This window comes from Camelus ferus, chromosome 8 (genome assembly GCF_009834535.1).
Source record: "Camelus ferus isolate YT-003-E chromosome 8, BCGSAC_Cfer_1.0, whole genome shotgun sequence".
Classification (NCBI taxonomy): Eukaryota; Metazoa; Chordata; class Mammalia; order Artiodactyla; family Camelidae; genus Camelus; species Camelus ferus.
Window position 1 is genome coordinate 73,961,309 of NC_045703.1, and position 27,920 is coordinate 73,989,228.

The 27,920-nt window shown below is 56.3% G+C and overlaps 1 protein-coding gene across 1 annotated transcript in view; it reads right to left on the minus strand.

Moving 5' to 3' along the window:
• Nucleotides 1–27,920, minus strand: part of WDR27 (WD repeat domain 27) — a 184,579-nt gene that overhangs the window by 141,232 nt on the left and 15,427 nt on the right. The window contains 21 exon segments of the mRNA XM_032484890.1: nt 672–793; nt 2,014–2,111; nt 2,830–3,118; nt 4,456–4,676; nt 5,732–5,879; nt 7,658–7,712; nt 7,905–7,990; nt 8,391–8,438; nt 8,441–8,482; nt 9,332–9,495; nt 15,669–15,747; nt 17,926–18,342; nt 19,412–19,515; nt 20,645–20,783; nt 21,610–21,657; nt 21,660–21,729; nt 22,978–23,048; nt 23,148–23,216; nt 25,360–25,423; nt 25,522–25,661; nt 27,637–27,735. Of these exon segments, the coding sequence (XP_032340781.1) occupies nt 672–793; nt 2,014–2,111; nt 2,830–3,118; nt 4,456–4,676; nt 5,732–5,879; nt 7,658–7,712; nt 7,905–7,990; nt 8,391–8,438; nt 8,441–8,482; nt 9,332–9,495; nt 15,669–15,747; nt 17,926–18,342; nt 19,412–19,515; nt 20,645–20,783; nt 21,610–21,657; nt 21,660–21,729; nt 22,978–23,048; nt 23,148–23,216; nt 25,360–25,423; nt 25,522–25,661; nt 27,637–27,735 (2,573 nt within the window).

Consider the following 27,920-nt stretch of genomic DNA (forward strand, 5'->3'; position numbering starts at 1 on the left):
TGAGTCACCGTAATTGCAAACAGGCTCGGGTCGGGATTCAAGGAAAGCACTTAAAGTGCATTATTTTAAAAGCCGAACGTGAGGGGCGGGGGAAAAACAGCACACGCTAAGTAAAAGGAGGCAAGGGTGGTTATAAATGAAACCTTTAATTTGGAAAGCCATTCCAAATACACCAAAACTCAGCGCCGTGGCTGCAGTCACAAGTCTCCTAGATGTCCTTTTGAAATAAACTGTGAGACAGTGAATTCATCACAACGGCCGCCAACTCACCTCCCCAGTCTTCGAGCCGCGGCTGGGGTATTTCTACACTTTTTCCCAGTCAGGACGGACTACCTGCAGAGAGGCTGCTGACTCACGCAGGCCACTTCTTACGCCTGCAGAACCCACGTGACTGTCACTCCCTCAGCCCTGAGACTCTCGAGCCCTCCGCCAAGCTTTAGGTGAAAAGGCGCTGCCAGCAAAACCAAAAAGGGGGCCCATAAGATGATCAAAGACAAAAGCACAAAAAGAGCATTCAACGTGTATTAAAGCACCTTCTCACGTCAAGCATTAGGCTTAGAATAACGGAATGATGGCAGCAACGGCACGCGTGAGGCTGCAGCACACGTCCGTATCCGCTGAACACTCAGACATACGGTTTACAAAGGGCGGCACCGTCAGAGCCGACTCGCTGTATTCCGGCAGATCTGGTGGACAGGACGCGAGTGGGCTGCGGCCACCAGCGTGGCGCTGCAGCCGGCGTCAAGGTCGAAGGCTTGCAGGGCCCTGCTCCACCCGGCAGCCAGCACCAGGTCTGCGTGCGCAGCCAGGGAACGCTGTCACCCAGCTCAGCAGGGAGGGGCAGCCGCTCGCTCAGAACAGCAGAGGACGCAGAGACAGAGGACGAGTGACCGCCTTCCCAGGCTCCACGCAGGGCCCTGATCACAGCCCCGCTCTCCCCTAGCTCCCCGGCAACTGGCCGGAAGCAGCAGGTGGGGTTGCTGCCCTTACAGTCCAGGGAGGCTAGAGACCTCCAGAGCCACCCGGCCCAAGTCCAGAGACGGGACAGCCGTCCAGGGGGCTGGTCTGAGCTCGAGACTAGACAGTGAGGCCACGAAGTGTCCGGCGTCACCTGGGCGGGCTGCGGGCTGGGGGCGTGGCTCACAGCATGACACTTGGTGCGAACTTTATAAATTGGGCACTTGAGGGACAGTTTATGAGCCTGGGGGTCATGTGACCACCAGAATGACCAATCTTCAGTACACAGTCCTGAAAACGATCATAAAAATCCACGAAGTAGAAAAAGCCCTCCGTTTAGTAATAAACCTGATTCTAACACCAAAACACACAGACATCTTCACTCGAGGCCAGGATAATCAGAACACACTCTGCTATGCGTCCTTTATTCTGTTTAGCAAAAGAGTTTTGCGTAAAAATATCACATTTCCAACTAAAATATGCTAGAACCCCTAACACCTTGTGTCAGTCCTTCTGAAGTTCCAAGTATAAAACTTTTCAAAAGAACTTGACTTAGATCTTTGAATAAATTAAAATTGTATAGAGTTTCTGAAAATCAAAGCTTTGCATCTAAATAAATGAAAATCAATGCCTTTTAATTAAAAATGTTAGCCACAAAAACTAAAAATTTTAAGTTTTAGAATCAATTTCATACCCAACAGCGACTGCTATAATTCTCGCCGCCTTCCCCGTGAGGCGGGGCGACCTGCCCAGCCAGCCGAAGGGCGCCCACGACCAGGGCAGCGGCCTGCTGTCGACCGCGCTGAGTTCCTGCGTCGTCCTGTCAGCTGTGCGGACCAGGCGCCTTGGCCGCACCACCCGGCGCATCACGTGCTCTGCTGTGTCTGTTTTACTTCTCCTTTGAGGCCATTCTCACTGCTGAGATGAACCGTCACTCGTGTCATTAACCCAGGACTGTGAGCGTCCCGAGTTCCCAGGGCGCAGCCCGGAGCCGCTCAGCTCGCGCCTCTGCAGGACAACGGTGAGGCTGTGAAAACACGGCAGGAGAAAGGGTACAGGGATGAAAGCCGTTCGCTGCCGATAAACCGGTGATCTCTCCTTCATCGGTCACGGCGAGCCGGAAGACAGGCGTGCCGCTGCTCCTCCGTCTGTGCCTGGAGGAAGATGAGAGCTGGTCACGGCCTGCCTCCCTTCGCTGCAGCTGAAGAGTCTACCTCAAAACCCTTGAAGACAAGAAAAGTCTTCCTACCATTTAATAATCACATTTGTAACACGGAAGGAATAAGGAGTCGGCTCCCTGAGCTTTCCTTCAGGTGACTCTCCTTCTCCCTTTAGTAAAACCTCAAGGACAAGCACTGTCACACGTGAACAGTCGTGCGTACGTAAGGGGACACCCAGCCAGTCATGATCTGCGTTTCCACTTAGACAGAAGTTTGCAGTCTTTTCCAAAGGGTAGTGTTGATTTAATAAATGCAAGCTCTTGACCCCACAACAGCAATTTCATAAAGGAAACGGAGCCCTAGGAACCCCAGGACGTCATCCTGACAGCGAGGCAGCGAGGACGCATGTGCCAGAGCTGGGTGCGGCCAGACAGGCGTTCAGTGGTCCATACAGCTGCAACCCTATGGCCGTGCACGACTATTCCACGCGTTTACCCGTCACAGACAGCACCAGCCCCACGTACGAAACCGGTGAAACGCGCTGCACCAGGGCCACAGCTCCAGCCTCCCGAGCCTGCCTCCCGCCCCACCCGGAGCCTGGACGGCCCCGCAGCGGCTCCCGCGTGGACCCTGGTGAACGTGAACACTGTTCACACGTAGCTCGCTGCTGCGGCCGCGGCCCCGCGAGCACAGGCCAGGCCGGGGCCACCACCTCTTCATGTCGTCCTTGCGGGTGTCGAAGTGACACTCGAGCAGCTGAAGCTCGGGGCCCGCGGACAACAAGGTGTACGTGTCCACGCAGGAAAACTGCACCGACCGAACGGGCCGAGGAAGCTGGTCTTTGCCCTGCAGTGCAAACCAGTAATCACCAGCGATGCCCGTCAACGGGGCGCCACTGCGCTGACCGCGACCCCCCCAGACCAGATGCCGTTTGTTCTGAATGACAGATGTACTTTGCTGGAACAAGTTCACCATTTTCATTTCTTCTTCCCGACTTTCTAAAAAATGTTATATGGTTAAAATTCTACTGTAATGAGTGCTGTGAATTTGGGCCATTTAAAAACTTGAAACAAAGAAAATGGAGGCTTGGCAGTCAAACACATCGTGCCAAATCTGCACGTGTTTTAAAACGTCGTCTGAGGAGTGGGCTCCCACGCTGGCGCAGCATGGCCCCCGCGCCGCGCGGTGTGGAGGGGGAGGGGAGGCCCCGGGGTCGAGGCCCAGGGCCAACTCCTTCCCTGGAAACAGCTGCCCAGGCCTCGCGCTGCACATCAGGGACTGACCGACCTCCCTTCCTGAGGGGTCTCCAGGACTCAGTCCCCTTCCCACAACAGGACCTGGAGAGCAGGAACGCCAGTGCATCCTGGGACGCCCGCCCTTGGCCAGCGCGGGTCCGAGGAGCGGGAGCGACGCCCACCTCCCTCCTGCCAGGCTGTGGAGTCGCCATCTCCTCCCGCCCTCGCCCCCCGATTCCACACGCCCTCCTGTTAGTCCACGGAAACAGGCATTTCTCCCCAGAGGTACATCCTCCACGTACCACCCATCACTATCACCTCTGCTGTCAAGTCACATTGACAGTATCACTAATAGGACAACAGACACTGTCACTCTACTGTAAAAGCACGCTGCATGCACGTCGGGCAGCCTCCGCGGGGTCGCCACTGCCAGACACAGCGCCAGCTCCGTCCCGCGGGCCGGCCACACCCTCAGCTCCCGTCCTGGGAGGGGCGGACAGCAGCACCTGCCGTCGTGGCTCCAGCACACGGTGCTCACGGCCCCGCCGTGACCTGACAGGGACAGAGCGGAGGAGGGAAGGACCCAGCCCTCGCCCCAGCTCCTCCAGGAGGAAACCGCCCAGCACAGGCGCCTCCCAGCTGAGGGACCTGGGAGCAATGCCCCAGCAGGTGACTCACACCTCATTTAAAGGACAAATGTGGTTTCTGAAGGTGATTCAAAAACCCGCGGTTCTTAAAATACGAAGTTCAAAATCACGTGTACATTTGTGAGGTACATTTTCAAAGGAGAAACAAAACATACAGAAATCTGTGGGCTTCACAATAACGCATTTTAAGGAATCGTTATTCCTTTAAGGTTGAGGGAAAAGTCAGAGGGTTTAGCGGACACGCTCACACGTGACCTGACTGCGGTGATGCACCTGCAGAGCTTCACCTGGAATGGAGGCGGCTGTTCTGGACTGAATCCTGAGGGCGCCCACGTGCCCGTCTTTAGGCACCTGAACGTCAGCAGCACCCAGCACCCCAACAGCAAGATGCCCCAGAGAGCCTCTGAAGTGTTTAGGGCATTAACAAGTGAGTCAACAGAGGAAGAAATACGGTACAGTTCATCTCGCGAGACCGGGCCGAGCAGTGCCTTGCCCGTTGCTTCTTCCCAGAACGCCTGGCAGAGGCTCTGAAGTGCCCCCTGTGGTCTGTCTGCTCATTGGGCCGCTGTGGCCCCTTGACGTCTCCTGCCACCTCCACCCCCAGCCCCGCTTTGCGGACAAAGTGCGTCTTGTGATGTAACCTGTCTCCATGCCCAGCGATCATGGTGTCCGAACCGCTAAGTGCACAGACAACGGGCCCACTGTCTCTCAGCACAGCCCCTCCTTTCACAGGGACATAAGCAGATGCTCAGGAGGGAAAGGACCACGCCCCGGGCCAGTTCGACGGCCTGTCCGCGGGGGTCGGCCCAGCTCTGGGCTGCCCGGCCGGCCAGCTCCGACCTGAAGGAGTGGCCGGGCGAGGACGCCAGGCTTCTGCCCGGGCCCCCAACTCCTGCCACCTCCCCTGACCAGGCCTGCTCTTCCAGGTGTCTGCCGTCCCTCCGGCTCTGAGCCTGCACACACGCTCATCTCAGAACCTCGCCCGGCCCTGGGAACCACCCCGCAAGTCGGCCCAGAAGCTGCCACCACCAGCCACCCTGAGAAGCGGACAATCCCACAGAAAGCTTCCTGGAGATGCCTTCTTGGGATTTTGGAAATGAAAACCATGGTCCAACAAGAAGTGGTGAGAAACAGAAGAGGGCAGGGCTGCCCAGGTGACAGCCCGGGGCACAGGAGCTGGACCTCGGTGGTGTCCAGGCAGGCGTGGTGGGAGCTGCAGGCCGGAGGAAACCGGTGACGCTCTCTGTGCTGCGGTGAACTGTTACTCCTTTGACATCACACTTGTCAGAGACCCACCAGGAGAATCGGAGAAACCGGGAAAGCTTTACCAACAGTGCACGTCTGAGCTCCTGGGGTTCAAAGTCCCTGCGCAGAAAACCGTCTGCAATGGCTTTGCTGCCCTCTGGTGTCCGTCTCTGGGAGCCGGGGCACCAGCACTCTGGCCAGTCCGGCCGCAGGCATCCATGGGCCGCCCAGCTAACCAGCAGCCATCGGGGTGGCCCCTCGTCATTTCCAAAGACGTGCCTCAGACCCAACAGCCACCCGCAGAGTCTGACCAGGGAAGGGCGTGTACACCATCCGGTTGAACCTTCAGACCAGATGCCGCGAGGCCACACATGGTGACGTTCCTTCTGTAACCCACAGCAGAGGGGACCCCTCCTCTGTCCTCCCATCCCTCCAACCACTAACCAGCACCCTTGCTGGGCGCCCGGACAGCCGGCGGCTTAGTCACCAAAGCAGGTGGAAGCACCGCAGAGTAGACCCCACAAGGGGCCCAGGGCCCGAGGAGCCCGCCTGGCGCTCCTGCTTGTGCGTCCAGGTAAACCCCAGCTCCGAACGACACCGGGACCCCAAAAGGACCACCTTCTCCAAGCTCCGCCCTAGACACGGGAAGTGCCATGACCTCCAGGCCAGTGCAGACCTGTGGCTGTGGGGTGAGTGCCCACCCCGGGGGCCAGCTGAGCCACGGGCCCACGAGGGACCCCAGCCGGGTCCCATCTCACCATCTACATCACGTGTGCGTCTTCTCCCCAGAACCACTCGGAAGGGCTCCTGCCTGCGATGATTGGTGTCCCCGAGTGTGCGTGGCAGGGACGAGCTCCAGAGACAATGAACAGGACACGAAGCCCGACCTGAGCCTCTCCTTCTCCAGGGCCAGGGCTCCAGCTCCAGCTCCAGCCAAAGGGACAGGATGGAAGGTGGGCAAGTGGGAGCCAGGGCGTGCGGCGCCTACCACAGAGAGGAACGTGGGAAGGGGCTAACCCGGCAGAGCTCGGACAGGGAAGAACTTAAGATCCAGAAGCAAGAGTCCTCAGCAGAATTTCATTCTCTTGTAAGAATTCATTTTTATACAATTCAATGAAATCTTAACTCATTTAATCTTCTGACCCCCCCTCGCCCTCGTGGTCCTCCTGAACGTGCTCAGACCTACCAGCCAGGTCCCTGCACCCCGGCCCCGTGCCCAGCACACTCAGAGCAGGGATGGGACGGGGCACCACAGCCCTGTGCTGGACAACAGCGTTTGATGGAAAATGCTCTGAAGTCTACACACAGACACTGTTATTAAATTAACTGTGACTGTGATCAGTGGTTTTCCAGCTGGGGCACACCGCCCGGCTATGCTCTCAGAGGTCCTGAGTCCTCCAGGAGGGGCTTACGTTAGCATCTAACACTGACTTCAATCAAAATCTTCTTTTCTCATTTGTCTTAGTTCATGATGGAAACAAAAACACCCATTTCTCTGCCTTCTGGGTAAGTGCTGAGAGACCAATCACACTTCCAAAGTTGAAGTGTTAGATTATTAACCAACTAGCCGAGTAAGATAAAGTGATGCACTCATGCCGGCTAGGTGGGTAACGATGACTCTTTTCCCCAAAACAGAAAGAGAGTGCGCGCCTTTTTAAAAGGCGAGTTGGAACACCCACCGCGTGCTGTAAATTCAGCAGAAGCCCCTTTTTCCAGCAAAACCCACAGACAGTTGCTCACCACCAACATAGTCAGACTGGATAACCCATGGGACCTGCCCGTGTGCGTGTGCGAGGGGCCTCACCAACAGCGGCCCCAGCACAGGGTCCGGGCCTGGAGCAGCCACAGCGTGTTCTGGGGTCCTGTGGGCTGGAGGCTGGAAGCGAGACACTGCGGCCCCCGAGGGCAGGGCCTGGCCTGCCCCCGGCAGCTGCATTGGCTCCTGTCCCACCAGCCTGGGCCTACCACCCCCTCCCTCCTCTCTGGTTCACAAAAACACATGGACTAGTGAGAGATTTCTTTTTTGTGTTTTTGTTGTTAAAATATCTACCAAGTGTAAGTTTGAAGCAAGTGACACCAGGAGCCTCGTGAACAAGCGGGGCGAGGTCTCAAGGTTCCTGCCCGGGGCCCGGTGTCCGAGCCACGAAACCGGAACAGCAACCCCTCTGGCCTCGCCGCCTGACCTCAGACTTCCTTGCTTACACGTCTTCACCTTGTTATGTTCATAAGCCGTCCGTGTACAGACCCCACTAACCTTCAGAACACGTTTCCGCCACGTGTCTGGCAGATCCGGCTTCACTCCCCCGGACGCGAGAAGAGCCCTCCCGACCACGGGTCCCCGCCACCGGCGCGCTGGCGGCTCGGCCTCACAGCGACGCTCGCTGGCGGGCTTAGCTGAGCCCAGTGGCGTCGCCTCTGTCAAATCTCAGCATTTCATTCCCGAGTTCAAGACTTGGTTCTATTCCATTCTTGTCTCGAAGGGAACAAAAGTGGACTTAGCCATTAACAACAGGACCAGCGGGGGACTGAACCTGTGCCCACGGGACTGAAAAGCCCACCCTGAAGCCTCGCCCGGGGCTGCGGGCAGGGGTGAGCGACAGAGAGCCCCGAGCCCGCCCGCAGGCCAGCAGGCGAGGGGAGTGCCCGCGCCCCGACCTCACCGGCCGCGCCGCCTCGCTTGCTCTTCGGCTCGTCGACCCCGCTACAGACAGCACCTCTGACACGGGGGTTGCGGCACCCACGGGGCCTACGTGGTTCCGCAGGAACGTGGAGTCAGTGGGTAGCCTGGGCTCGGGCCAGCTAACACGGGCAGAGCCGCTGGCCCTGAACTGGGCCGGCGCTGCTGTCGGAGGGGCGAGCTCCCGCCATCACCGGGCCGACCGCGCGCCTCCACTCGACACGCGCCCGCAGAGGCACGTGAGCCAGACACGCCTGCGCACAACCCGGGCCCGCGGCTGCCCCTGTGACCCGCTCCCTGCACCACAGGCCATCCTCCCTCGGAGCCGCGGCCCCGCCCTCAGGGAGGCGACCTGGACAAGCCCCTCTGCGCAGACCTGGGCGTCTGGAGTGCTGCATCTGGCAAGCGCAGGTGGTCCGCTGACAAGACCCACCCCAAAATCCACGTTAACTCAAATGCTACATTTTACCTGAAAAAACAGCAGGCGTCCCCATGAGGTCAGCATCAAAGACCAGGGACAGTGGTCGGCTAAGCCACAGGCCAGCCGCTGTCTACCTCCTGCTTGAAAAAGAAGAGAAACTCCTTATAAAGCATAACTCACAGGAGCCACAGTTGCACCAGGTAACGTGCAGTCAGCCTGGGGTTCGTTTTCTCCAGTGGTGAGGAAATCTGAGACAGGTGACAGCGTTTCCTCAACTCCTGACCCCGGGCACTCAGGGCCCCCTGGGCGCCAGGCCTGCGCGGCCCCTGACGTCACACCCCCACGCCTTTCATGGAGGGGAGCCCAAGAGCGGGGCCGAGGGTCCCGGGAAGCAGGGCCAGCCAACAGGCAGCGCTGGGGTCTGACCCCGAGCCCAGGGCCTCTCCAAAGCCCTGAGCACCTGCCTCCAGCAACAGACTGGAAATAAGTTACAGACTTCCCCCATAACATTCAGACTTGAGGATCGTACGTTCATAACCACACGCTCAGTGAGCAATGTCACAAAGGCACTTACTGGTAACACTAGAAATCTGCTTTCCCAAAATTGCTCCAAAAATTCGTCAGCTAGAACTATGTGACAAACAAGGAATTCAGCACAGCGGTAAACAACAACAGCCTTGAAACCCACGTGAAATACTTCGGGCAGATGGCCCATCTAACAGGCATGGAGGCTGGGCGGGGAGTGCACAGACAGACCTGCCCTGGGGAAGAAGCCACATCCTCACCTGTAAGCAGAGCTAGACGCCAGAAATGATGCCCACTTCCGAGAAGAAGAGCTCAGACAGTGGAGCCGCCAGACTGAGCTCGTAGCCAAGCCTGGTGCCGGCGCGCAGGATGCCACGCGCACACGTGGCCGCGCTGGGCTGATTCTAGCGACTGCGGGCTTGATATTGTAACTTCAAGTAACCAAGACTTTCAGATCTACTTACAGCAGGACAGTGGGCAGAACGAGACACTCTCACAGATGCAGTGAAGCGCAGCTCGGGCTGGACGGGCGCTCCCGAGTACTGAACACGGCGCAGGGCGGTTTGGTGGCGGGACACTGCGGGCTGCTTGCTGAGCTGGCAGAGGGCTCTCCAACGGATACTCCTTACTTTAAGGGAGATCAGAGAAAATAATCGAGATAGTCCAAAGTGAGATTAGAAATTAAAAAAAACTAGAAGTAAGGTGGATTCTCCCCTAATTACATATATAATTTTATTTCATAAAACTCAAATATATATACATATATTTAAACACACATATACATGTAAATATACATATAAATATATATTCATACACATACTCCTACATTCAAAACCATGAAATGCCATCTACATGCTGCCTATAAGAGACTAAGACTATAAGAGCTAAAGACACAGGCTGAAAAACGAGGGTATGGAAAAGATATTTCATGCAAATGTAAACAACAAGAAAGCAGGGCCAGCAATACTCATGTAAGACAAAACAGACTTTAAAACAAAGCTGTTCAAAAAAAAGAAGGACATTATATAATAATAAAGGGGTCAACAAGATGCTATTACACACGATAACACATGTGAACTAAGGACAGGAACCCCTAAGTACACAGGCAAACATTAACAGACACAAAAGGAAAAACTGACCCCAATACAGTAATAGTCAGGGGATTCAACACCTCACTGATTCCTCACTGACTGATGAGAAAATCAGTAAGGCAACACTGGTCTTAAAAAAAGCAATGGGCCAGTTGGCCTTAATAGGTACTTACAGGACATTCCATCCAGTAACAGCAGAACACACATTCTTTTCAAACGCATCTGGGACGGTCTCCAGGACAGATCACACCGTAGGCTACAAAGCCAGGCTCAGCAAATCTAAGAAGATAGAAATTACATCAAGCACTTTTCTAACCACAGCTTGATGAAACTAGAACTCAGTTACAGGAAGAAAAACGAAAAAAGCACAAACACATGGAGACTAAAACACATGTACTGAAACCAATGGGTCAATGAACAAACGAAAAAGGAAATCAGAAAACAGGGAAACCCCACTTCCCAAACCTGCGGGACGAGCGAAGTAGGTTCTAGCGGGACATTCACAGTGACACAGGCCTCCCTTGGGGAGCAGAAGAATCTCAAATAAACAACCCAAACTTCCACGTAAAGGAATTAGAAACAGAAGAATAAACAAAGCCCAAAGTCAGCAAAAGAAAGGAAACAATGAAGATCAGAGAGGAAATAAAACAGAGACAAAGTTAAAAAAACAGGGAAAAAAATCAATGAAACAAGAGCTGTTTTCTTGAAAAGATAAGACAAAATTGACAAACCTCTAGCCAGGCTCACCACGAAGAAAAGAGAGAATCAAAATACACAAAATAAGAAATGAAAGTGGAGAAATAGCAACCAGTGCCACAGAAATTTTAAAAAATCATTAGCAAATACTATGAACAGTTACACGCCAGCAGAGTGGACAGCCTAGAAGAAACGGACAAATGTCTGGAAACATACAACCTTCCAAAACTGAATAAGGCAGAAGACAAACCTAATAGATGGATCACTAGCGGTGAAACGGAATTTGTAATTAAAAAAAAAAAAAAAAAAAACCTCCCAGCAAACAAAAGCCCAGGACTGATGGCTTCGTGGAGGAATTCCACCAAACATGTACACAGGGCTCATCCTGTCCTTCTTAAACTACTCCGAAAACTTGAACAGGAATCACCCTTCCTGACTTCAGACTATACTACAGAGTCACAGAAATCAAAACAGTACACTACTGGCACAAAAGCCCAATGGAACAGGACAGAACATCTGGAAATAAACACACCACCTTATGGTCAATTAATCTATGACAGAAGAGGTAACAATAGACAAAGGAGAAAAGACAGTCTCTCCAGTAAGTGGTGCTGGGAACACTGGACAGCGGCCTGCAACAGACTGAAAGTGGAACATTCCCGAATACCCCAGGCAAAACCAAATTAACTGAATTAAAGATCTAAATGTAAGACTGGAGACCACGGAACTCTTAGAAGAAAGCAAGGTAGAACGCAGACATAATGTGTAGCCATTGTTTTTCGTCTGTCTCCTAAGGCAAAAGAAATAAAAGCAAAAACAAACACCTGGGATGTAACTAAACTTACAGGTTTTGTACAGGAAAGGGAAGCACTGACAAAATGGAAAGACAGCTCACTGAGTGGCAGAAAACGCTTGCAAGCACTGTGGCTCACACCAAGCTAATATCCAAAACACATAAACAGCTTGAACGACTCAACACCAAAACACCAAACCACCTAATTGAGAAAAAGGCAGAAGACCTGAATAGAATTTTTCCAAAGAAGACACACAGATGGCTAACAGGCACATGAAAAGATGCTCAGCGTCACTACTTACCAGAGAAATGCAAATCGAAACCACAGTGAGGTATCACACCTGTCAGAAAGGCCATCACCAAAAAGACTGCAAACAGCAAATGTCGGCGAGGACGCGGAAGAGAGGGAGCCCTCCCACACTGCTGGTGGGAATGCAAACCGGTGCAGCTACTGTGGAAAACAGCATGGAGATGCCTCAAAAGCTACAAATAGAACTTCCATACATTGCAGGAACTTCACTGCTGGGTAGGTATCTGAAGACAATGGAAACACTAAACCAAAAAGATACATGTACCTCGATGTTCACAGCAGCATTACTTACAATAGCCAAGATACGGAAGCAACCCAAGTGTCCATCAACAGATGAAAGGATAAAGAAGATGAGATACATAGGCACACACACACAACGGGATATCAGCCATAAGAAAGAACGAAATTCTGCCCTTTGCAACAGCGTGGATGGACCTAGAGGGCACTATGCTCAGTGAAATAGGTCAGAGAAAGACACGCACGTACGATGTCACTAGCATGTGGAAGCTAAAAAGGCAGACGAAAGAACGCATACGACAAAACAGAAGCAGACTCACAGACACAGAGAACAGCCTCGCGGTCACCAGCGGCGGAGGGGGGTGGGGAGAGACATAAACCGCTGTGTATAAAATGGATAGGCGAGAAGAGCGTGTTGGGAAGCACAGGGAAGCATAACCGCTATTTTGTAACACTTTACATGGACTATAACCAACAAAAATCCCGAGTCGCCGTGTCACACTCCTGAGACCAACACAACCTTGTAAATCAACTACGCTTCAGTTTTAAAAACTACGAAATAACCCTGCAAAGTGGACTTACATTCCATCGCGCCAAAATGCACATCTTAAGTACAAAATATCGAGGATTTCTCATGTTTAATATGAACCAGCATGAGCACCGTGATGACTGTGGGGGGAGGGCTCTCAGTAAAGAAAACATTTTACTTTTCAGTTCACACTCCTTGTGCGTGGCTAACTTAATACTCAGTATTCAGATCATCTATAAAGAGCTTGCATTTGCCGTGAAAAGAATCACATCCCGTTCCTACAACAGATCGAGGAGAGGCTGGGGAAAGGACTGACGCTGAAAATCCAGTGCAAGGAGGCTGGCAGGTGCAGCCGGCAGGACCCCTTGTCCAGGTGCAGCAAGGGCTCCACAGCCTCCAGGCGGTGCCACAGCCACGGGCCGGGACCAGCGGGGTGTGACCCCAGCTCCTAGGGGCCCCCCGCCTCGCAGCCCAGAACCCACAGCACAAGCAGGACACACGTCACAGGGTCAGAGCATCAGGAAGCAGCAGGCGCGCAGCAGACGGCACAGAAGGAAGTGTTGCTCTGAAGCCTGGGAGCCACTCGGTGACAAGCCACCCACATCTGTTCACACCACCTGCACTCAGTGCAGCGGGGAGACGCCCTGCACGCCTGCCTCACTGTGGGACAGAGCCGTCCACATCGTCCACTGGTCGGGCTCAGAGCCTTGCGCTAGAAACCTGGGACAGGGCGCGGGGTCCTCGCCAGCACTGCGACCCAGGTCACCACAAAGCCCAGGGGGCCCCCTGGAAGCGGAGGACGGAACCTAGAAGATGAGGTCTAACCACCTCTTTTGTGCTCAGTCTGGATTCGCCCGTCTGCAGCGGCCGTGTGCACAGGCCTCGCACCCAACACGGGATGAGCTCCACCCCGCCTGGCGGGCCGCATGCAGAGATGCCCTTCAGTCCGAGGTGCTCAGAGCAACGGGACTGCGCCAGCCCAGGGCCCCGCCCTCCCTCCGCACACGAGACCCGATGACGCAGCCCCAGCGGAGCACCTCTCCACTCGCTGATCAAATAAAACCTCCCTTGGCCTCTGAACTGAACCTGGTCTCGTTCTACACGGGGCAGGAGGAGGGCCCGACGGGGAAGGGAGGGAAGCACCCGCAGCCTCGCTGCAGGCCGCCCGAGAGCCGGACACGGACTCAGGCACCAGAACATCAGAGCTCAGGCTAGGTTACATACCACCTGTCACTGATCCTGCATTTGAAGGTCTTTTACCTTCTTGAAATTAGTCTTTGGTGAAAACAGTTACACTGTGGGAAAAAAACTCTATGTCACTCCGAAAGATTAAAAGTTCTAAGCTCAAGAGACCTACGTGTTGCAGTAAAAACATATACACACACATACGCATTTCCTGGTCGCAAGTTAGTAACAAACCGAGTGTTTAATAAACTTTGTTTTTAACAGCTATTCCTCCAATTCTATGTCCACATTGGCTGTTTCACATAAAGTGGCTGGGACATAAAGTATATTTGGGTATAAAAATTCCAGAGAATAACGTGCTATTTACCTGCACACCGTGGACCCCTAGGAAAACACTCAGAGGATCATTTCTGCAGCCAGGTGCGCAGGGCACCAGGCTCAGCTCCAGGACGGGGGCTGTGGGAGCGAGACGGGGCTGGGGTGCCTGGGCCTGGGCCTGGGCCTGTGCGGGGGGCGTTGTGGGGGGTGTACTGCTGCAGTATCCGAAGTCCCCAAGGGCTGACGGGGACCGGACCCGGGCGAGGCAGTGAGGACACAGACGTGAACCCGTCCCACCCAGAGGACAGGGTCGAGCGCAGCTGAGCAGGGACCAGCCGGGGGTCTGAGGAGGAGGTGGCACGCAGGCGGGGAGGCGGGCGCCATCCAGAGCAGCCTCCCCGCCTCCCCTTCTGTCCTCACACTCCTCAGAGATGTCTCAGCACTGTCTGTCCCCACCCGGTGAGCCCGCGTAAATCCTGAACCATCACCCTGCACTCTTCCTGGGCTGCTGCTGGGGGCCGGCCTCCTCCCCCTCGGCTCCCACTGGGGGCCCCCATGCAGGACTCACCCTAACACAGTGGATCCTCAGAGTCAACAATGAACATGACAGGCTTCATTACCAACGAGCTGTCCCACAGCGCAGGGCGTGGGCCAGGGTGTGGTTTTACTGGGGCGTGAGTCCAGAACCCATCCGTCTCCCATCCCCGCCCGCTGATCCATCCAGCCACAAACCCCTAAGTGCTTTGTGAGAGGGTTCTGAGGTGCCACTGCTGCTGGTCAGGCCCAGGGGTTTACAGAACAGATAAAACCACACTCGCTAGTGGTGGGGGGGGGGGTGTGAAATTGTATAGCGAGCAAGTAGGGCTGGGGGCCTGGACCCCAGAAGCAGAGGCGGGCCACCTGCAGGAGCCCCCGGGCAGCCTCAGGGAGGCAGGGGTTGGGAGGGGGGTGCAGCGCAGGGCTGGGGGTGGGGGCATGGGCAAGTGTGGGGCAGGAAGAGGTGGGGCTGCGGGGACGAGTGGGGACCAACCAGGGAGAGGCCTGGAGAGCTACCAAGGACCCCAGCGTGTGCTCTGAGGGGACCCCACGGGGCTCTCAGTAGGAAGGCTGTTTTGGTCCCTGTGTTAAGAATAAAGGGTCAGAACCCAGGGTGGAGGAGGGTGGGACACGTCTGCATTTACACAGAGAAGCCAAATCCACCTCGGAGAAACGCGGGATCCTGAAGCAGCAGGGACTCTTGAGGCTGTTGCACCGAAACTTCTCAGCCGTCACGCGGGTTCCCTCCCCGTCTCTGGGCCCGCCCCCGCCCTGCTCACCTGAGGTCCCCAAACACGCTGGACCTTCACACTCAGGGTCAGAGCAGGGCCGCGCTCCCAGAGGGCCATGCGGCCCGACCTCTGTCCCGGCCCCGGGCCCCACCCTTCCCCTCACTCACGGGGCTGTCACTGCCACTATCATCGGTCCAGGACCAAAGGCTGATCCCAGGCCGGGTTCACAGTAAGCACTCAGTGGGCGCTGCATCAGCTGCTGCCACTTGTGCAACCACGATGTGCTGGGCCCGGCCTCCCCACCATCAGTGCCGCCCCTCACGCATTTACCCCCGAGCCCCGGGGCCCCCAGCCCCCCGGGCCAGCCCACTCACCGCGGGGCGGCCGCGTACCCGGACGACCAGACCTGACTGTGGAAAACCAGGGGGTGGTCCTTCATGGCGCTCCAAGCAGCTGGATAAGAATGTGAATAAAAGAATCAGCGAATCTTTAATGTTGCTGCTGCCTTACGGACACAGGGTCCTAAAAACAGCGCAGTTCACCCAAGTGCAAGGAGCTCACGACCTGTGGATTTAGGAGGTTTCAGACCTGACGCCTAACCAGCTGTACAGCAAACAGGTCAAGCCAAGGCCGTTCAAAGCACAGGAAAACAACGAGAGCGTTTTCCTCGCTCCTAAATGGTCCTGGACCGCAGTGTGTATGACACTGTGTGTTTCAGATGCTCAGGGACCAAGACGCCAGCTCTCTCCGGCAGCGCTGGCCGGGCGCCCTCGAGGTGGTGCCACCGGCCACAGGGAACGTGGCGGCGGGGGAAGCGGGTCCACGGGCAGGTCACTCCAAGGGCTGGTGACAGACGAGCCCTCCACGGACAAGCGCAGCAAGGACCTGGGACCCCCTCAAACGCCTCCTTCGCGCTTTCACTTCTCACGTGACAGAGACGAGCGACCAGCCACCAGACGTGGTTTGATCAGCGCATCTTGCTGGCAGCGAAGCTTCTCTGCTTTTAACATACGGTACGTTCTCCACAGCACTGCTGAGTGATTACAACTCTGATCCCTCACGAGCTTACCACAAATGCTGACAAATCTCAAAAATGCTTTCAGACAAAGCAAAATTCTGCCTGAATTACTTTTTTTATGTACATTTAATACTTGATATTCAACATGAATATTCTTTACAATATTATAAAATGCTTTTGAAAAATGGATAAATACATGCTATTGAGTAATTCTAAAAAAAATTTTTTAAGCAAAGAAATGCAGTTCTGTTTCTGGAACTATTTCCAACCTGGTAAGCTGAGCCCCAGCCCCACCTCACAGGGCACTGGGGCCCCACAGGCCCCCCGGCGGAAACCGGGCAACCTCTCCGCCTGAGTGGCAGGGAGGGGAGAAGCCTCCTCCGGAAAATCAGGCCGACGACGACGGGGGAGATGCCTTCAGGATGAGGTAATAAGCTTAGCGACAGGCCAGAGCATCTGACCACAAGAAAGAGCTCAAATTACCAGAATCAAGTTCGTAAGCGCACAGCTGCATGTTGTTTTAACACAGCAAGTATTAAAATATAACCGGCCTTCATCACACGTAATTTTTTCATTATTTCTATTCTGCTTCTGTAAGTAAGAGAGATGCAAATTTTGAGATTACAGTATGACTACAAATTAGTCATTTTCACTCATTTTCCACAAGAATATTTTCTAAATAACACATAAAAGTGTCACAAAAAGTCAGTGCTTTAAAATTTCACCACTCCCTGGACTCAGAGAAACCCTAATCTCTGTAATAACCCTAACTGTTTATACGACTGTCTGTACTGGAGCTTTTGTCCTAAAATCTGAGTACCATTTAGTTGTGACGCAGGTACAGTGTGCACACTCACACAAAAACGTCCTCGCTAACTTGCCGAGGGAATGGATCTGTGCGTGACACTTCACACATGATGGGGTGTGGTGTGTCAGGACAAGATACCTCGAGATACAACACGGCCAGAGCCTCAACCGGGAAGGGGTGGACACAACAACGGGGAAGTGGGTGAGGAGGACAGCAAGCCCCAGAGACCCCACCAGGATTTCCCGGTGTTTTCAACTCCTGTGAATCCTACCCAGTTCAGGGGAAGAAACACCGGCGCCCTCCCCGCCACAAACACCGTGTGGAAACACGCGAGAGGCAGACAAGATGGAGTGAGGGAAGACGCGCTGAACCTTCACTCCCACCCGCGGGGACCCGCGAGGCAGCGGGGCCGACCCACATGCCGGCAGCTCGGACGAGGGACGGCCGTGCCCGTCTGGGTCCGAGCGCGTCACTCTCACCGGGCGGCCTCCCGCTCGCCTGCTCGGCGCGTCTCTCCTCCACGCGACCAGGACGCAGCGGAGAGGTGGGTGAGACGCAGGAGCTGCAGCGAGAACGCAGCGCTGACCCAGCAGACCCGAGCTGCAGGCTGCGGACGCGGCGGCGGCTCCTCCACGCGGATGTGGACACGCAGCGAGGACGTGAGGAAAACCATCCAGCTTACTCTTAACCCTTCTAAGAAACGAAGCTATATTTTTAATAAAAGTGATGTTTTAGAATCTACAGTCTGTCCTGAAATAAAATGACGTTTCACGTGCAGATAAACTAGGAGGTGTTAGTTACGAACAAGGCGGGAGCCAGAGGTGCAGGAACTGCCTCGAGCAGGGCTGGGATAGCCGGGTCGACCCAACCGTACTCCCCTTCCTCAGAGAAGAGGAATCTGGGTTCTCCAGAGGGAACCTCTGTGGGGGACGGTACCTCGGCAGCACCGAGAGACTCCTGCCCACGTCGCAGCGCCGCTGAGACCTCAGCAGGGTGGTGGGGTCGATCTCCACCAGGGCGACCTTCTTCCCAAACAGGGATGTGAGCAAGCAGACGGCCTGTGGAACAAGCACACATGCCTTGACCATGACCGACCAGGAACAAGAGACAGGCCGCCGGGCGCCACAGCGCTGCTCAGAGCTCCTGCTGGTGGAGCCATGGCCGCAGGGACCCTGCGTGTCACTGAGCCCCCACGCCAAGACCTCACTGAGGAAGTCGGTCACTGCACCGCCATGGGGAGAGGGTCGGGGAAACCCAGGTCCAGAGGGACACGCATGGCGAGTCCACGTGCAGACGGTTCCTGACTGTCCTCACGACCATGGGCACCACTTGCCACAGTGCATGACCCAGCCACTCAGACCCTGAGGCTCCTGAAGTCTTTGTTTCCAGCAAAGAGAGAGAAATGTCAGAGTGTAAGGGGTGAGCACGGGAACGGAGCACTCCCTGCCTGGTCCCCGAGTGTCCGGGCGCTGGGACATCAGGACAGGGTAGCAGGTCACGGTCCTGTGGAGGAGGAACCCCGGGGCAAGCCCACAGACACAGACACAGAACGTGGCAGGAAGGTGCTGGTAAGAGGACACAACCTGAAGCTGGGAGACGCTCAGCTGGACCTTAAAGGACAGATGGGAGGGTCGCAGCTGAGCCGGCAGGAGGAGTGGGCGTCAGGTGCAGAAGCCAGCAGGGGCTGGAAGTCACATAAGCAGAGAGATGACAAGGAAGGAGTGACTCCCAGGCAGGGGAGGTGTGGCCTGGGCCACACGGAGAGTCTGGCTCCACCCCAGAGCAGTTGGGAGCCCTTCGGGAGCACAGGGGAGCAGGCAAGCCCTTCAGGAGTGGCCGCGGCCGCTGTGCACTCGGGGAGCAGGGAAGGGGTCGGTCACCACCCTCGCACTCAGCGGCCAGCGGTGACAGAGCCTGAAGATGGACACAAGGACGGCAAGGAGACACGTCCACTCAACCTGATGAGGGGAGGCGTCCAGGCACCTCGCCAAGGCCCCAGCGGAACACAGACAGAGCTGACTTGAGTCTGCAATGTGGCCAAGACCCAGGAGTGCTGGGGGTGGAGGGGGTGATCCAGAGCCCGCACACCAGGAGACAGCAGACAAGACAAGGGCAGGGCAGTGCAGAGGTGACGGGGACCTGCTGAGTGCCGCCCTCGCTGGGGATCAGTGATCCTGTCCTCAAATTCAAATGACAGGCTTTCCCCACTAAAACTGTCACCCCCCGACCAACACACACACATTACAGTTACGAGAAATTTATACCAAAGGTTGTCTGAACTGAGGTCCTACCTCTGGAACGTAGAACAGCTTCTGGGTCAAAGCTCGCCAAGTTAACTATGAACAGGCCGGTCGCACTCCTGATCCACAGGCAGTGGGCCTTCTCAGAAGAAAGTCTGATTTGTAAGAAAAAGAGAAAACACTGGAGGGTCTTCCTCCCCAGCCTCAGTTTCAGGGCAGAGCGTCCCCAGTCCACGTGGGAGGGGCCGGTGGCCGTGACCTCGGGCGCCTTCGAGCCTCCTCTGCCAGAGCTGCAGCCACGGGCTCTGATCACCACACCCGCCAGGGAGCCCCGGGCGCCCCCATCCCGCGAAGACAAGCACTCAGATGGCCACAGACTGGCCAACCCAGCCTGGACCTGCAGGGTCTCTGTGTGTTCTGAGGCCCAGCCGGGCAGGCACACATCGGCTCTCTCTTCTGTTTTTCAGTCAACAAACCAGATGCTAATAAACCACCCGCGCATCCCATTCTGGGTACGCCAGACCCAGACTCAGAGGGCCTCCCAGGTCACCACCAGGACACGAAGCCAAACACTGGCCTCGGCGGCCCCACCCCCCACCCCCGCTCCCCGGGCTGTTCCCAGGTCTCGTCCCAACACCAGCCGTGGGGAGGTCCCCAAGGCCCTCTGGTCAGCGCCAGCACAGGCCAGCGTCTCTCCCGTGCCCCTGCGGTGCAGACAGGCAGGGGAGCCCGTGCAGAAGCCTGGCCGCCTGGCCCAGCAGGCACGGCAGGGCTGCTGCTGCGCCAGCAGCCTCCTCAGGCCTCCCAGTCCAGCAGGACCGGAGGCCGGCCTTCAGTCGCCGCCAGAGCTCTCCGCGCCCTGTGCATGGCAGACGGGAAAGCAATCCCAGCACACTCGTTTAGTCAGAGTTAGGCAGTGGCTTCCTTACGCTACCGAATACTTTAAATATTTCTATCAAACACAGAGAATATAAAATTCTTTCGGGGTCAAGTGTAAACGTATGGTACACGGAAAGGTTTAAAATGAGTTATGATGACGTTTACCCTTTGCCCTGTTACAGAGGTCAAGACCTGGCTTGATTTGGGTGAAGAAAATGAAAAAACTCCCATTTCTTTGATTAAATAAACTAAAAATAATTGGCCAAGATTATCAACCTTAAGCCTTAAATGTGCGACCCTAGGAATGCTTATTCCTCCTCCAACAGACAGAAGGACCTCACGTCTACTCTGATGGCTCTAGGAAGGCTCTCCCCACGGGGCCGAGCCAGGGCACAGGGCACTCACAGCTCAGCACGGGCGCCAGGCTCAGGGCGGGAAGTGCTGCTTCGGCCCTTCCTCCCGGTTCCGCCCGCTGTGCAGGGAAGCCGACTCTCCCAGGACAGAACTGCCAACAATCTGAGACGTGACACTGAAGTGACGGGTCGGGGTCAAGGTGACAGCTGGCACGCTGGAGGAAACACTCGTTGCCAGAGTAACTCAGATCACAAATCAAGAGAAACGCTTAGGCCTGTGCACTACGTGAAGTGCCAGGTCAGAAACAAAAGTGAGGCCCTGCATCGCGGGGCCCGGGAGGGAGAGGGCCGGAGTTCCCAGCCAAGGCCCGCAGAGGCGGCTGAGGAGGAGCCGTCTGCTGGGAGCTTAACTGTGAATCCCGGAGGGGGCTCCAGGTTTACTTCGTGGTAACTGGGTATTTACACGAGAAATGAAGAAAGCCAACGCAGAAGCATGAGGAAAAACAGACCTACTGGAGAAAGGCCATTCTGACCTACTTTAAAAAGAACGAGCTTAAAGCCATTTACCAAAAGGCCACAAGCTGAACTAAAAGAAGCAAAGCCAGTGATGAGAAGTTGGAGGCGGCAGAGCAGACACATTCGCTGTAACGGGAAAGTGAAGGGCCTGCATTCGGCAGGAAAGAGGGTCATTGGCTGGATTAAACAGTACAGCCAATGCTTTCTCCAGCAGTGCCAGCGCCTTCTGGGGCGGGAGGTGATGCCAGGGCACGCGGGGAGGAAGGGGCTGCAGCAGAGGGGACGGGCGGGGCCGGCCTGCGGGCTCAGCGTGCAGACCCTTGGCCCCGGGGCCCTGGCCGTGACACCACCCAGGAGGCCAGGAACAGGGCCCCCTGTTCACCAGGACAAACTTCACCCGCCCCTGCCAGCCCCTCTGGGGAGACCTGCCTGGTCCCAGGACCCGAGCTGCCTGCTTCCTCTCCCCCTGCCCTGCTGCTCCAGGAGGGTCTGCGGTGTCACCCGGCTGGCTGCGAGGCTGGGACCCAGCCCTCCTGCTGGAGACGCTCTTGTCTCCCTCCTCAGGTCCACGTGTGTCACACAGCGATAGTGGTGTCCTTCAACCAAATTGAAGATCCAAAGCTGCAGAAGTGAGACCCATGGACACGTCCCCACCACGTGGCCCGGGTGGAAAAGCAGAGGCCGCAGAGAAAGGGGCCGGGAGCCGGAGGGGGCCAGAGACGAGTCCAGGCGGCCTGCAGCCCGTCCCTCCCTCAGCGCCCCCATCATCTCCGCGTCCCCTCACCCTCGGGTCACCGGTGAGAGTGCAGACAGCCCCCAAGCCACAGTCTTCCACCAAACCCTCATGCCCAGGGCCCCGGCCCAGGCTCCACACACACCACCACGTGCACGGGCGACAAGCCCAGCACGCGTAACAGCGGTCAACTTGGTCAAAAAGAGAAGAACTACCTCAGCTTTCAGGCGTGCCCTTGATACCGGAACTCTCAGTAAGGGCAGACGTGTGGTCTCGGGCCTGCTTCCGGCACAGAGCTCCGAGAACTCTTGGAATTCCCTGATGAGAGGGACGTTCTGTTAACGCGGTGACGCTGGAAAGCCTGGGTCACTTGAGGGTGGGGGTCAGTGAAATCACCAGTGAGCTCATCCGTCCTGCCTGAGCAGCGAGGTCTCCATTAAACCCCGAAGGGCCAGCTCGGGAGCTGCCAGGAGGTGGACACACCCTCCCCGGGAGGGCGGTGGGAACAGAGGCCTCCACGCTGGGGACCCCCAGGCCTCGCTCTTCATCTGGCTGCTCACCTGAGGACGGGGTCGCGGGAACCTCTGGCTGGGTGACCTGGAGACCTGGGGACCTCCGTCCTGTGGCTGGCGCGGGACGAGTGGGTGCTCTGGGCCCTTGGCCACCTCTGGCCGGTGGGGTCAGAACTGAGCTCGGCGGGGGGACCCTGCTGCTCCCTGTGGGGAAACCCCACATGCGCTGACAGAAGCGTCACAGGTGACGTGCTCAGCGTGGGAGGGGCTCAGCACGGGAGGGGAGGTGGCCCACAGGAGGCTGACCCGGGCCACGTCCTGACACAACGCCCCTCCCGGACTACGTCCACAGCAACTCTTAAGGAACAGAACAGCGCCCGTGCGGCGTGACGTACACCTAAACCACTCACCTAAAACCTGAGTTTTGAAAAAGATCGAATGTCTTCAAATGTCTCAAAATACAGAAAGCTGACAGTAGTGGTTGGACGAGCTTTCACAGAGGACCCAGCTTCTCTGCAGGCGAGGCCCCGGGGACACGGCCGCAGCAAAGAGCACAAAGTCCTCTTGACTCAGGGCGCACACCGCGCAGGTGTCCGGACTGGCCCCGAACGCCGCGGCCCTCACCTGGCCGTCCGCACAGCCAGTGACCGGCTGTCGGCTGCGCTGGTCCAGGAAGAGACCGAGCAGCAGGGAGGCTGTCGGACAGAACACTCGAGTGTTTAGCCCTAAAAGGACCTGATGCAGTTCTAACCCAGAATGATCAGTTTTTCTTCTTTCAGTCACGTCTGAGCTACTCCAAGTGAAGTTCTCCAGCAGGAAGCAGAAGCTGCGGGTGAAGGCGAACTTGGAAAACCACGTGGGGGCTGCGCGTGGGGAGACAGTCTCCGTCCGGAGTGCCTGACAGAGCCCCTCTGCCCCCGGGAGCCTGGTGCGGGCGCTCCAGCCCCTCCCTGAGTCACTGGCCCCACCAGGCACGGAGCACCCACAGCACGGTTCTCAGCAGAGGGAACAGGGAAGTTATGGGGTTAGTGGTGAAAACAGCAGTTAAATGAATGTCTTTTTTCTTACTTGCTGCCTAGGATGTCATTCCATTTAAAATTTATTCTGAATCTAAACTGTCAAGAATTTAGAGGGAGAACTGAGATAACTGAGCATCTGAAGCACCGCGTGTCCCAAATAAACTGGGACGGCACCACCGTCAGCTGTGCGCCAGCTTCCTGGGCCACCGGACAAATGCCACATAATTACCTCAGGGGAGGGCTTCCAACGTAACCCCAAGAAGCACGCTCTGTCCGTGGGACTGAGAAGTGCATTCAGGTTGTTAAGACGTCATGTTCTATGCGTGGACAGGCCATCTCAGGGAGAATGCTGACTCTGGCGAATGTGACAGGAGTGCTGCTGGGTCCCGGCGTCTCTGTACACCCTTTACGCTGTATTTGCACATTATTTCCACCAAGAGCTGCCTCGTGTCAAGGCTCTGCCCCCGTCCTCCACGCCCTCTGGAGCACACAGGTGCCCAGGAGCGCGGGGACCCCAGTCCTCAAGGAGCTTGGCGGGGACCCCAAATGGAGCTCATGTGATGAGAGACGCTGGGGGATGCGCCACCCCACGACGGCGTGGGCCCCATGGAGACCTGCCCCACGCTGCCCGGTGCTCAGCCCCCCCATGACTACATCCTTTCACCGACAGGATAGTTTGAGCAAAGTAAGCAATTCCCTGAGAACGCCATTTCTGCCGCCCGGCTTGGTCAGGGCGGCCCCTCCCCTCCCGCACCCACTGGGTCCACCGGGCAGAGGCCTCAGCGCCCAGCCTGCTTTCTGCGGGACAGCAGAGGGGGACCGCACTTTCCTTAGGGCTCGCCACCACGCTCTTCCCATTTTCTGAAACAGAAAGGCTCCTACTCCAAGCATAGGCTTAATTTTAAGTTAAGAACTTCGAGAAGATTAACTGTTAAGTGAAGTGTCTCAACACACAAATGGGATGAAGCAGCTGTTCACGAGTGACACGCAGACCCCTCCGTCACAGCTCCAGTTCACAGAGTAATAAATGCACTAGGGGAACCCGGTTACCCAGAGCCTGTGGACAGAAAACACGCAGAAGCTCCAAGCTCCCTGTTGGCACTGATGAGCTGTGCACCAGCGATCCACAGCTGGCCCCACACCTTTGGATGCTCCCACTCTCCAGAAGAGGTAGAAATGCTGTCATTACTGCTACAGCTTGGGCCAATACTCCTACCCAGTTGCAGATGAGTGTGTGTGCGTGGTCGTCCAAAGCAGAAAGTAAGTACATAAACAGTGAAAGTATAGAAACACAACAGAAGAGATCAGAATCCTGCGCACAGGAAGAAACATTTCCAGAAATAACCACCGAGGGGTCTGGGAGACTCTGGACGAGACGAGGCTGGAGACGCTCGTGGCAGGCCGTCACCGCCCCCGGGGCAGCTGTGGAGGGGCCGCCAACCGCACCCGCCCTCCCGCTTTCCAAAGCCCAACTCTAACCCTCACAAGCCCTGCGGCGACGGGGCCACTGCTTCCGTTTCACAGACGGGAAACGGCGGGCACAGAGCGGCTCACCTGCCAGCCGCAGGTGGCAGGGGGTGGAGCTGGGTGCAGAGCAGGGGACACGACACGTTCCAGGTCGCTTTCACCAGGCAGAAATTTCACGGGGATGACAGAAGTGTTTTTACAACCTCTCTCCTGCAGGTGCCCGTTAACTACCCTCAGACTTCCTCCCGTTACTACCTACAACACCCTCAGCCCAGCAGCGGAGCGATAACCACAAAGACGAGCTTGCACCTTCAGTCAATTTTGTCTTAAGCCCGATTTAGTTCTGGCTGAGTCTTCCGACCCTGGGAGATGGCTGTTCTGCTGGGCCCCTAGGACACGCCGGGGAGGTGAATTCGGGTGCTGGCCCCCCAAGGCCCCGGCTTCCAGGAGGAGGGTCCCGCCCCCAGCTCAGGCCTGCCGGGAACGCTGGGTCTCCAGAGGGTGCCGCGAGCGCCCCGACCCTGCCCAAACACCAGGCTCCGGGGCAGGCCGACAGCCAGCCGGCTCGGGAGGGGCACCGGCATCTACGTGGAGCGAACATAAGCCCGAGGCCGGCACGCAGGGTCCCAGCACCGTCGGCAGCTCTGTTGGGTCTTCAACGGTCTAGCACCCATTCCCACACCCTGAAGCTTCGGTCTTCGGACACGGAGATGACGCAGTGTGTCTGCCAAGGACAAAACTCGGCCGCGGTCCCTGGGCCCCGGTGCCCCTCCAGCACAGCTAGTTTGGACCGGCTCTGGGAGACACGGTGAAGGAAGACGGGTCACTGAACGTTCTGGTGATCATTAGTACTAAGTGTGTGAATCTCACAGAAAATAGTCTCTTTTAATACAATTCTACTTTTACACGATCCCCTGTTCCAAATCTGAAACAATCTGAATGTCAACCCGAAGCTAAAATCCAGGGCCTGAGCCCAGGCGATGTCAGGGGACCAGACCTGACCCAGGCCGAGCCCACGATCCACAGCCGCTGCCGCCTGCCCGCAGAGGGGCCCCGCTCCACGCGCCTGCCCCTCCCTGCAGACGTCCCCTTCAGCACCCGCTACTGACAAGACACAGCACCCCTTTCACGAGGGAACATGAAGCCGCCGCACCCAGTGCGGGACGCTGCGTGCACCCTGCCCGTCCTCGGGCACAGTCGGGGGAGCAGGTGCAGCTCCGCAGTGGAGCGCGGGCGGAGCACGCGCGGAGTCCTGGGCTCAACCCCAGCACCTCCCTTAACAGCAACCAAAACAAATTTTTTTACTAAATAAATAATCTGATATCATCTTATTTTTAAAAAATGAGGTAATTAAAAATAAAAGGCAAGATTGTAAGCGTGTGGGAGCAGGGGTGTTATGAACATAACACATTTCTACTCCCTCCAATTTCTGTGAAACAAAACGAGTCTATTTTCATCCTGAAAAATACTTTGTTTCCTTTTGACAGGTTATGACTGTATTTTATACAGTTAAAAAGTGCCCTCACCAAAAGGGGTTCAGGATTCACTTAGAGCCTTTCAGAACACGCTGCACAGCTGTCCGCCTGTGCCTCCTGTTAAAAGTACGTGAAGTCACCCCGTCCTCATGGGCCCATTAAATGACCTTCCCGGTGGACCTCCCGGCACGCACGGCCCACCCGCCGCACAGGCCGCCCACCAGCCGGGAACAAGCCGCTGGCCCGCTTTCATCGTCACAGACTTGAGTGAGGCTGGGAGCCCACACGGGACCTTCCCTTCTCTGTCTTCCTTCCAACACTGCCATGGGACGCGTCCGCCTTGCGTTCGCTCTGGTTTTTTCCCCGACATGAAGGTGGTGAGTTCTTTAGGTTTGAGGGGTGACCCAGTGCTAATCCAGTTACCTATCAAAAGCTGTCTGCACAAAACCTTTCGCCTCACCCCAACACCTCTCTGCGCAAGGCTCCCAGCCCCTCCCAGCCCGTGATCCCACCGCAGGACCTCACGGACCACCTTAACCTCTTCTTACACGTGCACAATTTCACAATTTGGCCAAAAAAAAGTCTGAAGACAGAACGTACACTCTGTACCCAAACTGCCCAGCACGGCGCCAGTTAGTCATCAGTTAAGATTTTGCGCCTAACATCCTTCCTAACCTAGACTCGTTGAAGTGGACACGGCAGGAAAGTGCCTCGCAGGCAAACAGCTTGTCAGCTGTGTCCGTCTGGCAGATGGGAGACACGCCGCGACACCAGCCTGGGACGCCCGCCTCCAAAGTACGTCTCAAGCGGAACCTGAACTCTGACACCACGGCCCCTCCAAACCCTGACACCTGGGTCCCTCAGCCAGGTGACAGTACCCACTCCACAGTCACACACAAGGTTTAAAAATCGCAGGACACATTCACTGAAACCAGTCCCAGCTACAAATTAAGGCAGGAAAGTCCAATTTTTGGTGGAAAGCGGGTTTCAGCAGAAGAGATAAACAAAAGCACCGCGCCGCCCGGGCCTGGGGGAGACCACCAGGCGGGCGCCCGTCAGGGAGACACGTTTCCCTGACGAGTGTGTTTAAGGCCATCCCTGGGGCCCAGGCTCCACGCAAGGTCTCGCGACCTCATAAAAGAAGAGGATCTGATCCCAACGCTTCCCGGCTGCAAAATGAACAGGCGTTTTCCCTCGTCCCCCCAACATCTTTACAAAGGTAAGCCCGCTGAAGCCGTGAGAATGAGGCAGGCGGGCCCCAGCGCCCGGCCACGGGCTCAACAGGCGTGGGGCTCGCCTCAGTGTCCAGCGTGAGGACTTACTTCCAGCACACACGGCAGCCACACGGTCCTCGGGACTAAACCTTAAACACCGCACCTTTCCCAAAAGGGTGCCCAGGACAGCCCCTCGAGGAAGGAGCCCTGGAGGGAGTCCAGCAGTTAGTGTCAGGACAGCAGAGGCTCTCAGCGACAGCACGACCCTCCAGTAACATCACGAACACTGATGGCACAACCCTCCACTTACTCTGAGACCACGTGCAGAGTGACAGTGAGCACTGATGTGACCTGGGCTCTTTGAGCAAAACCACTGAACATTAAAGTTCTTC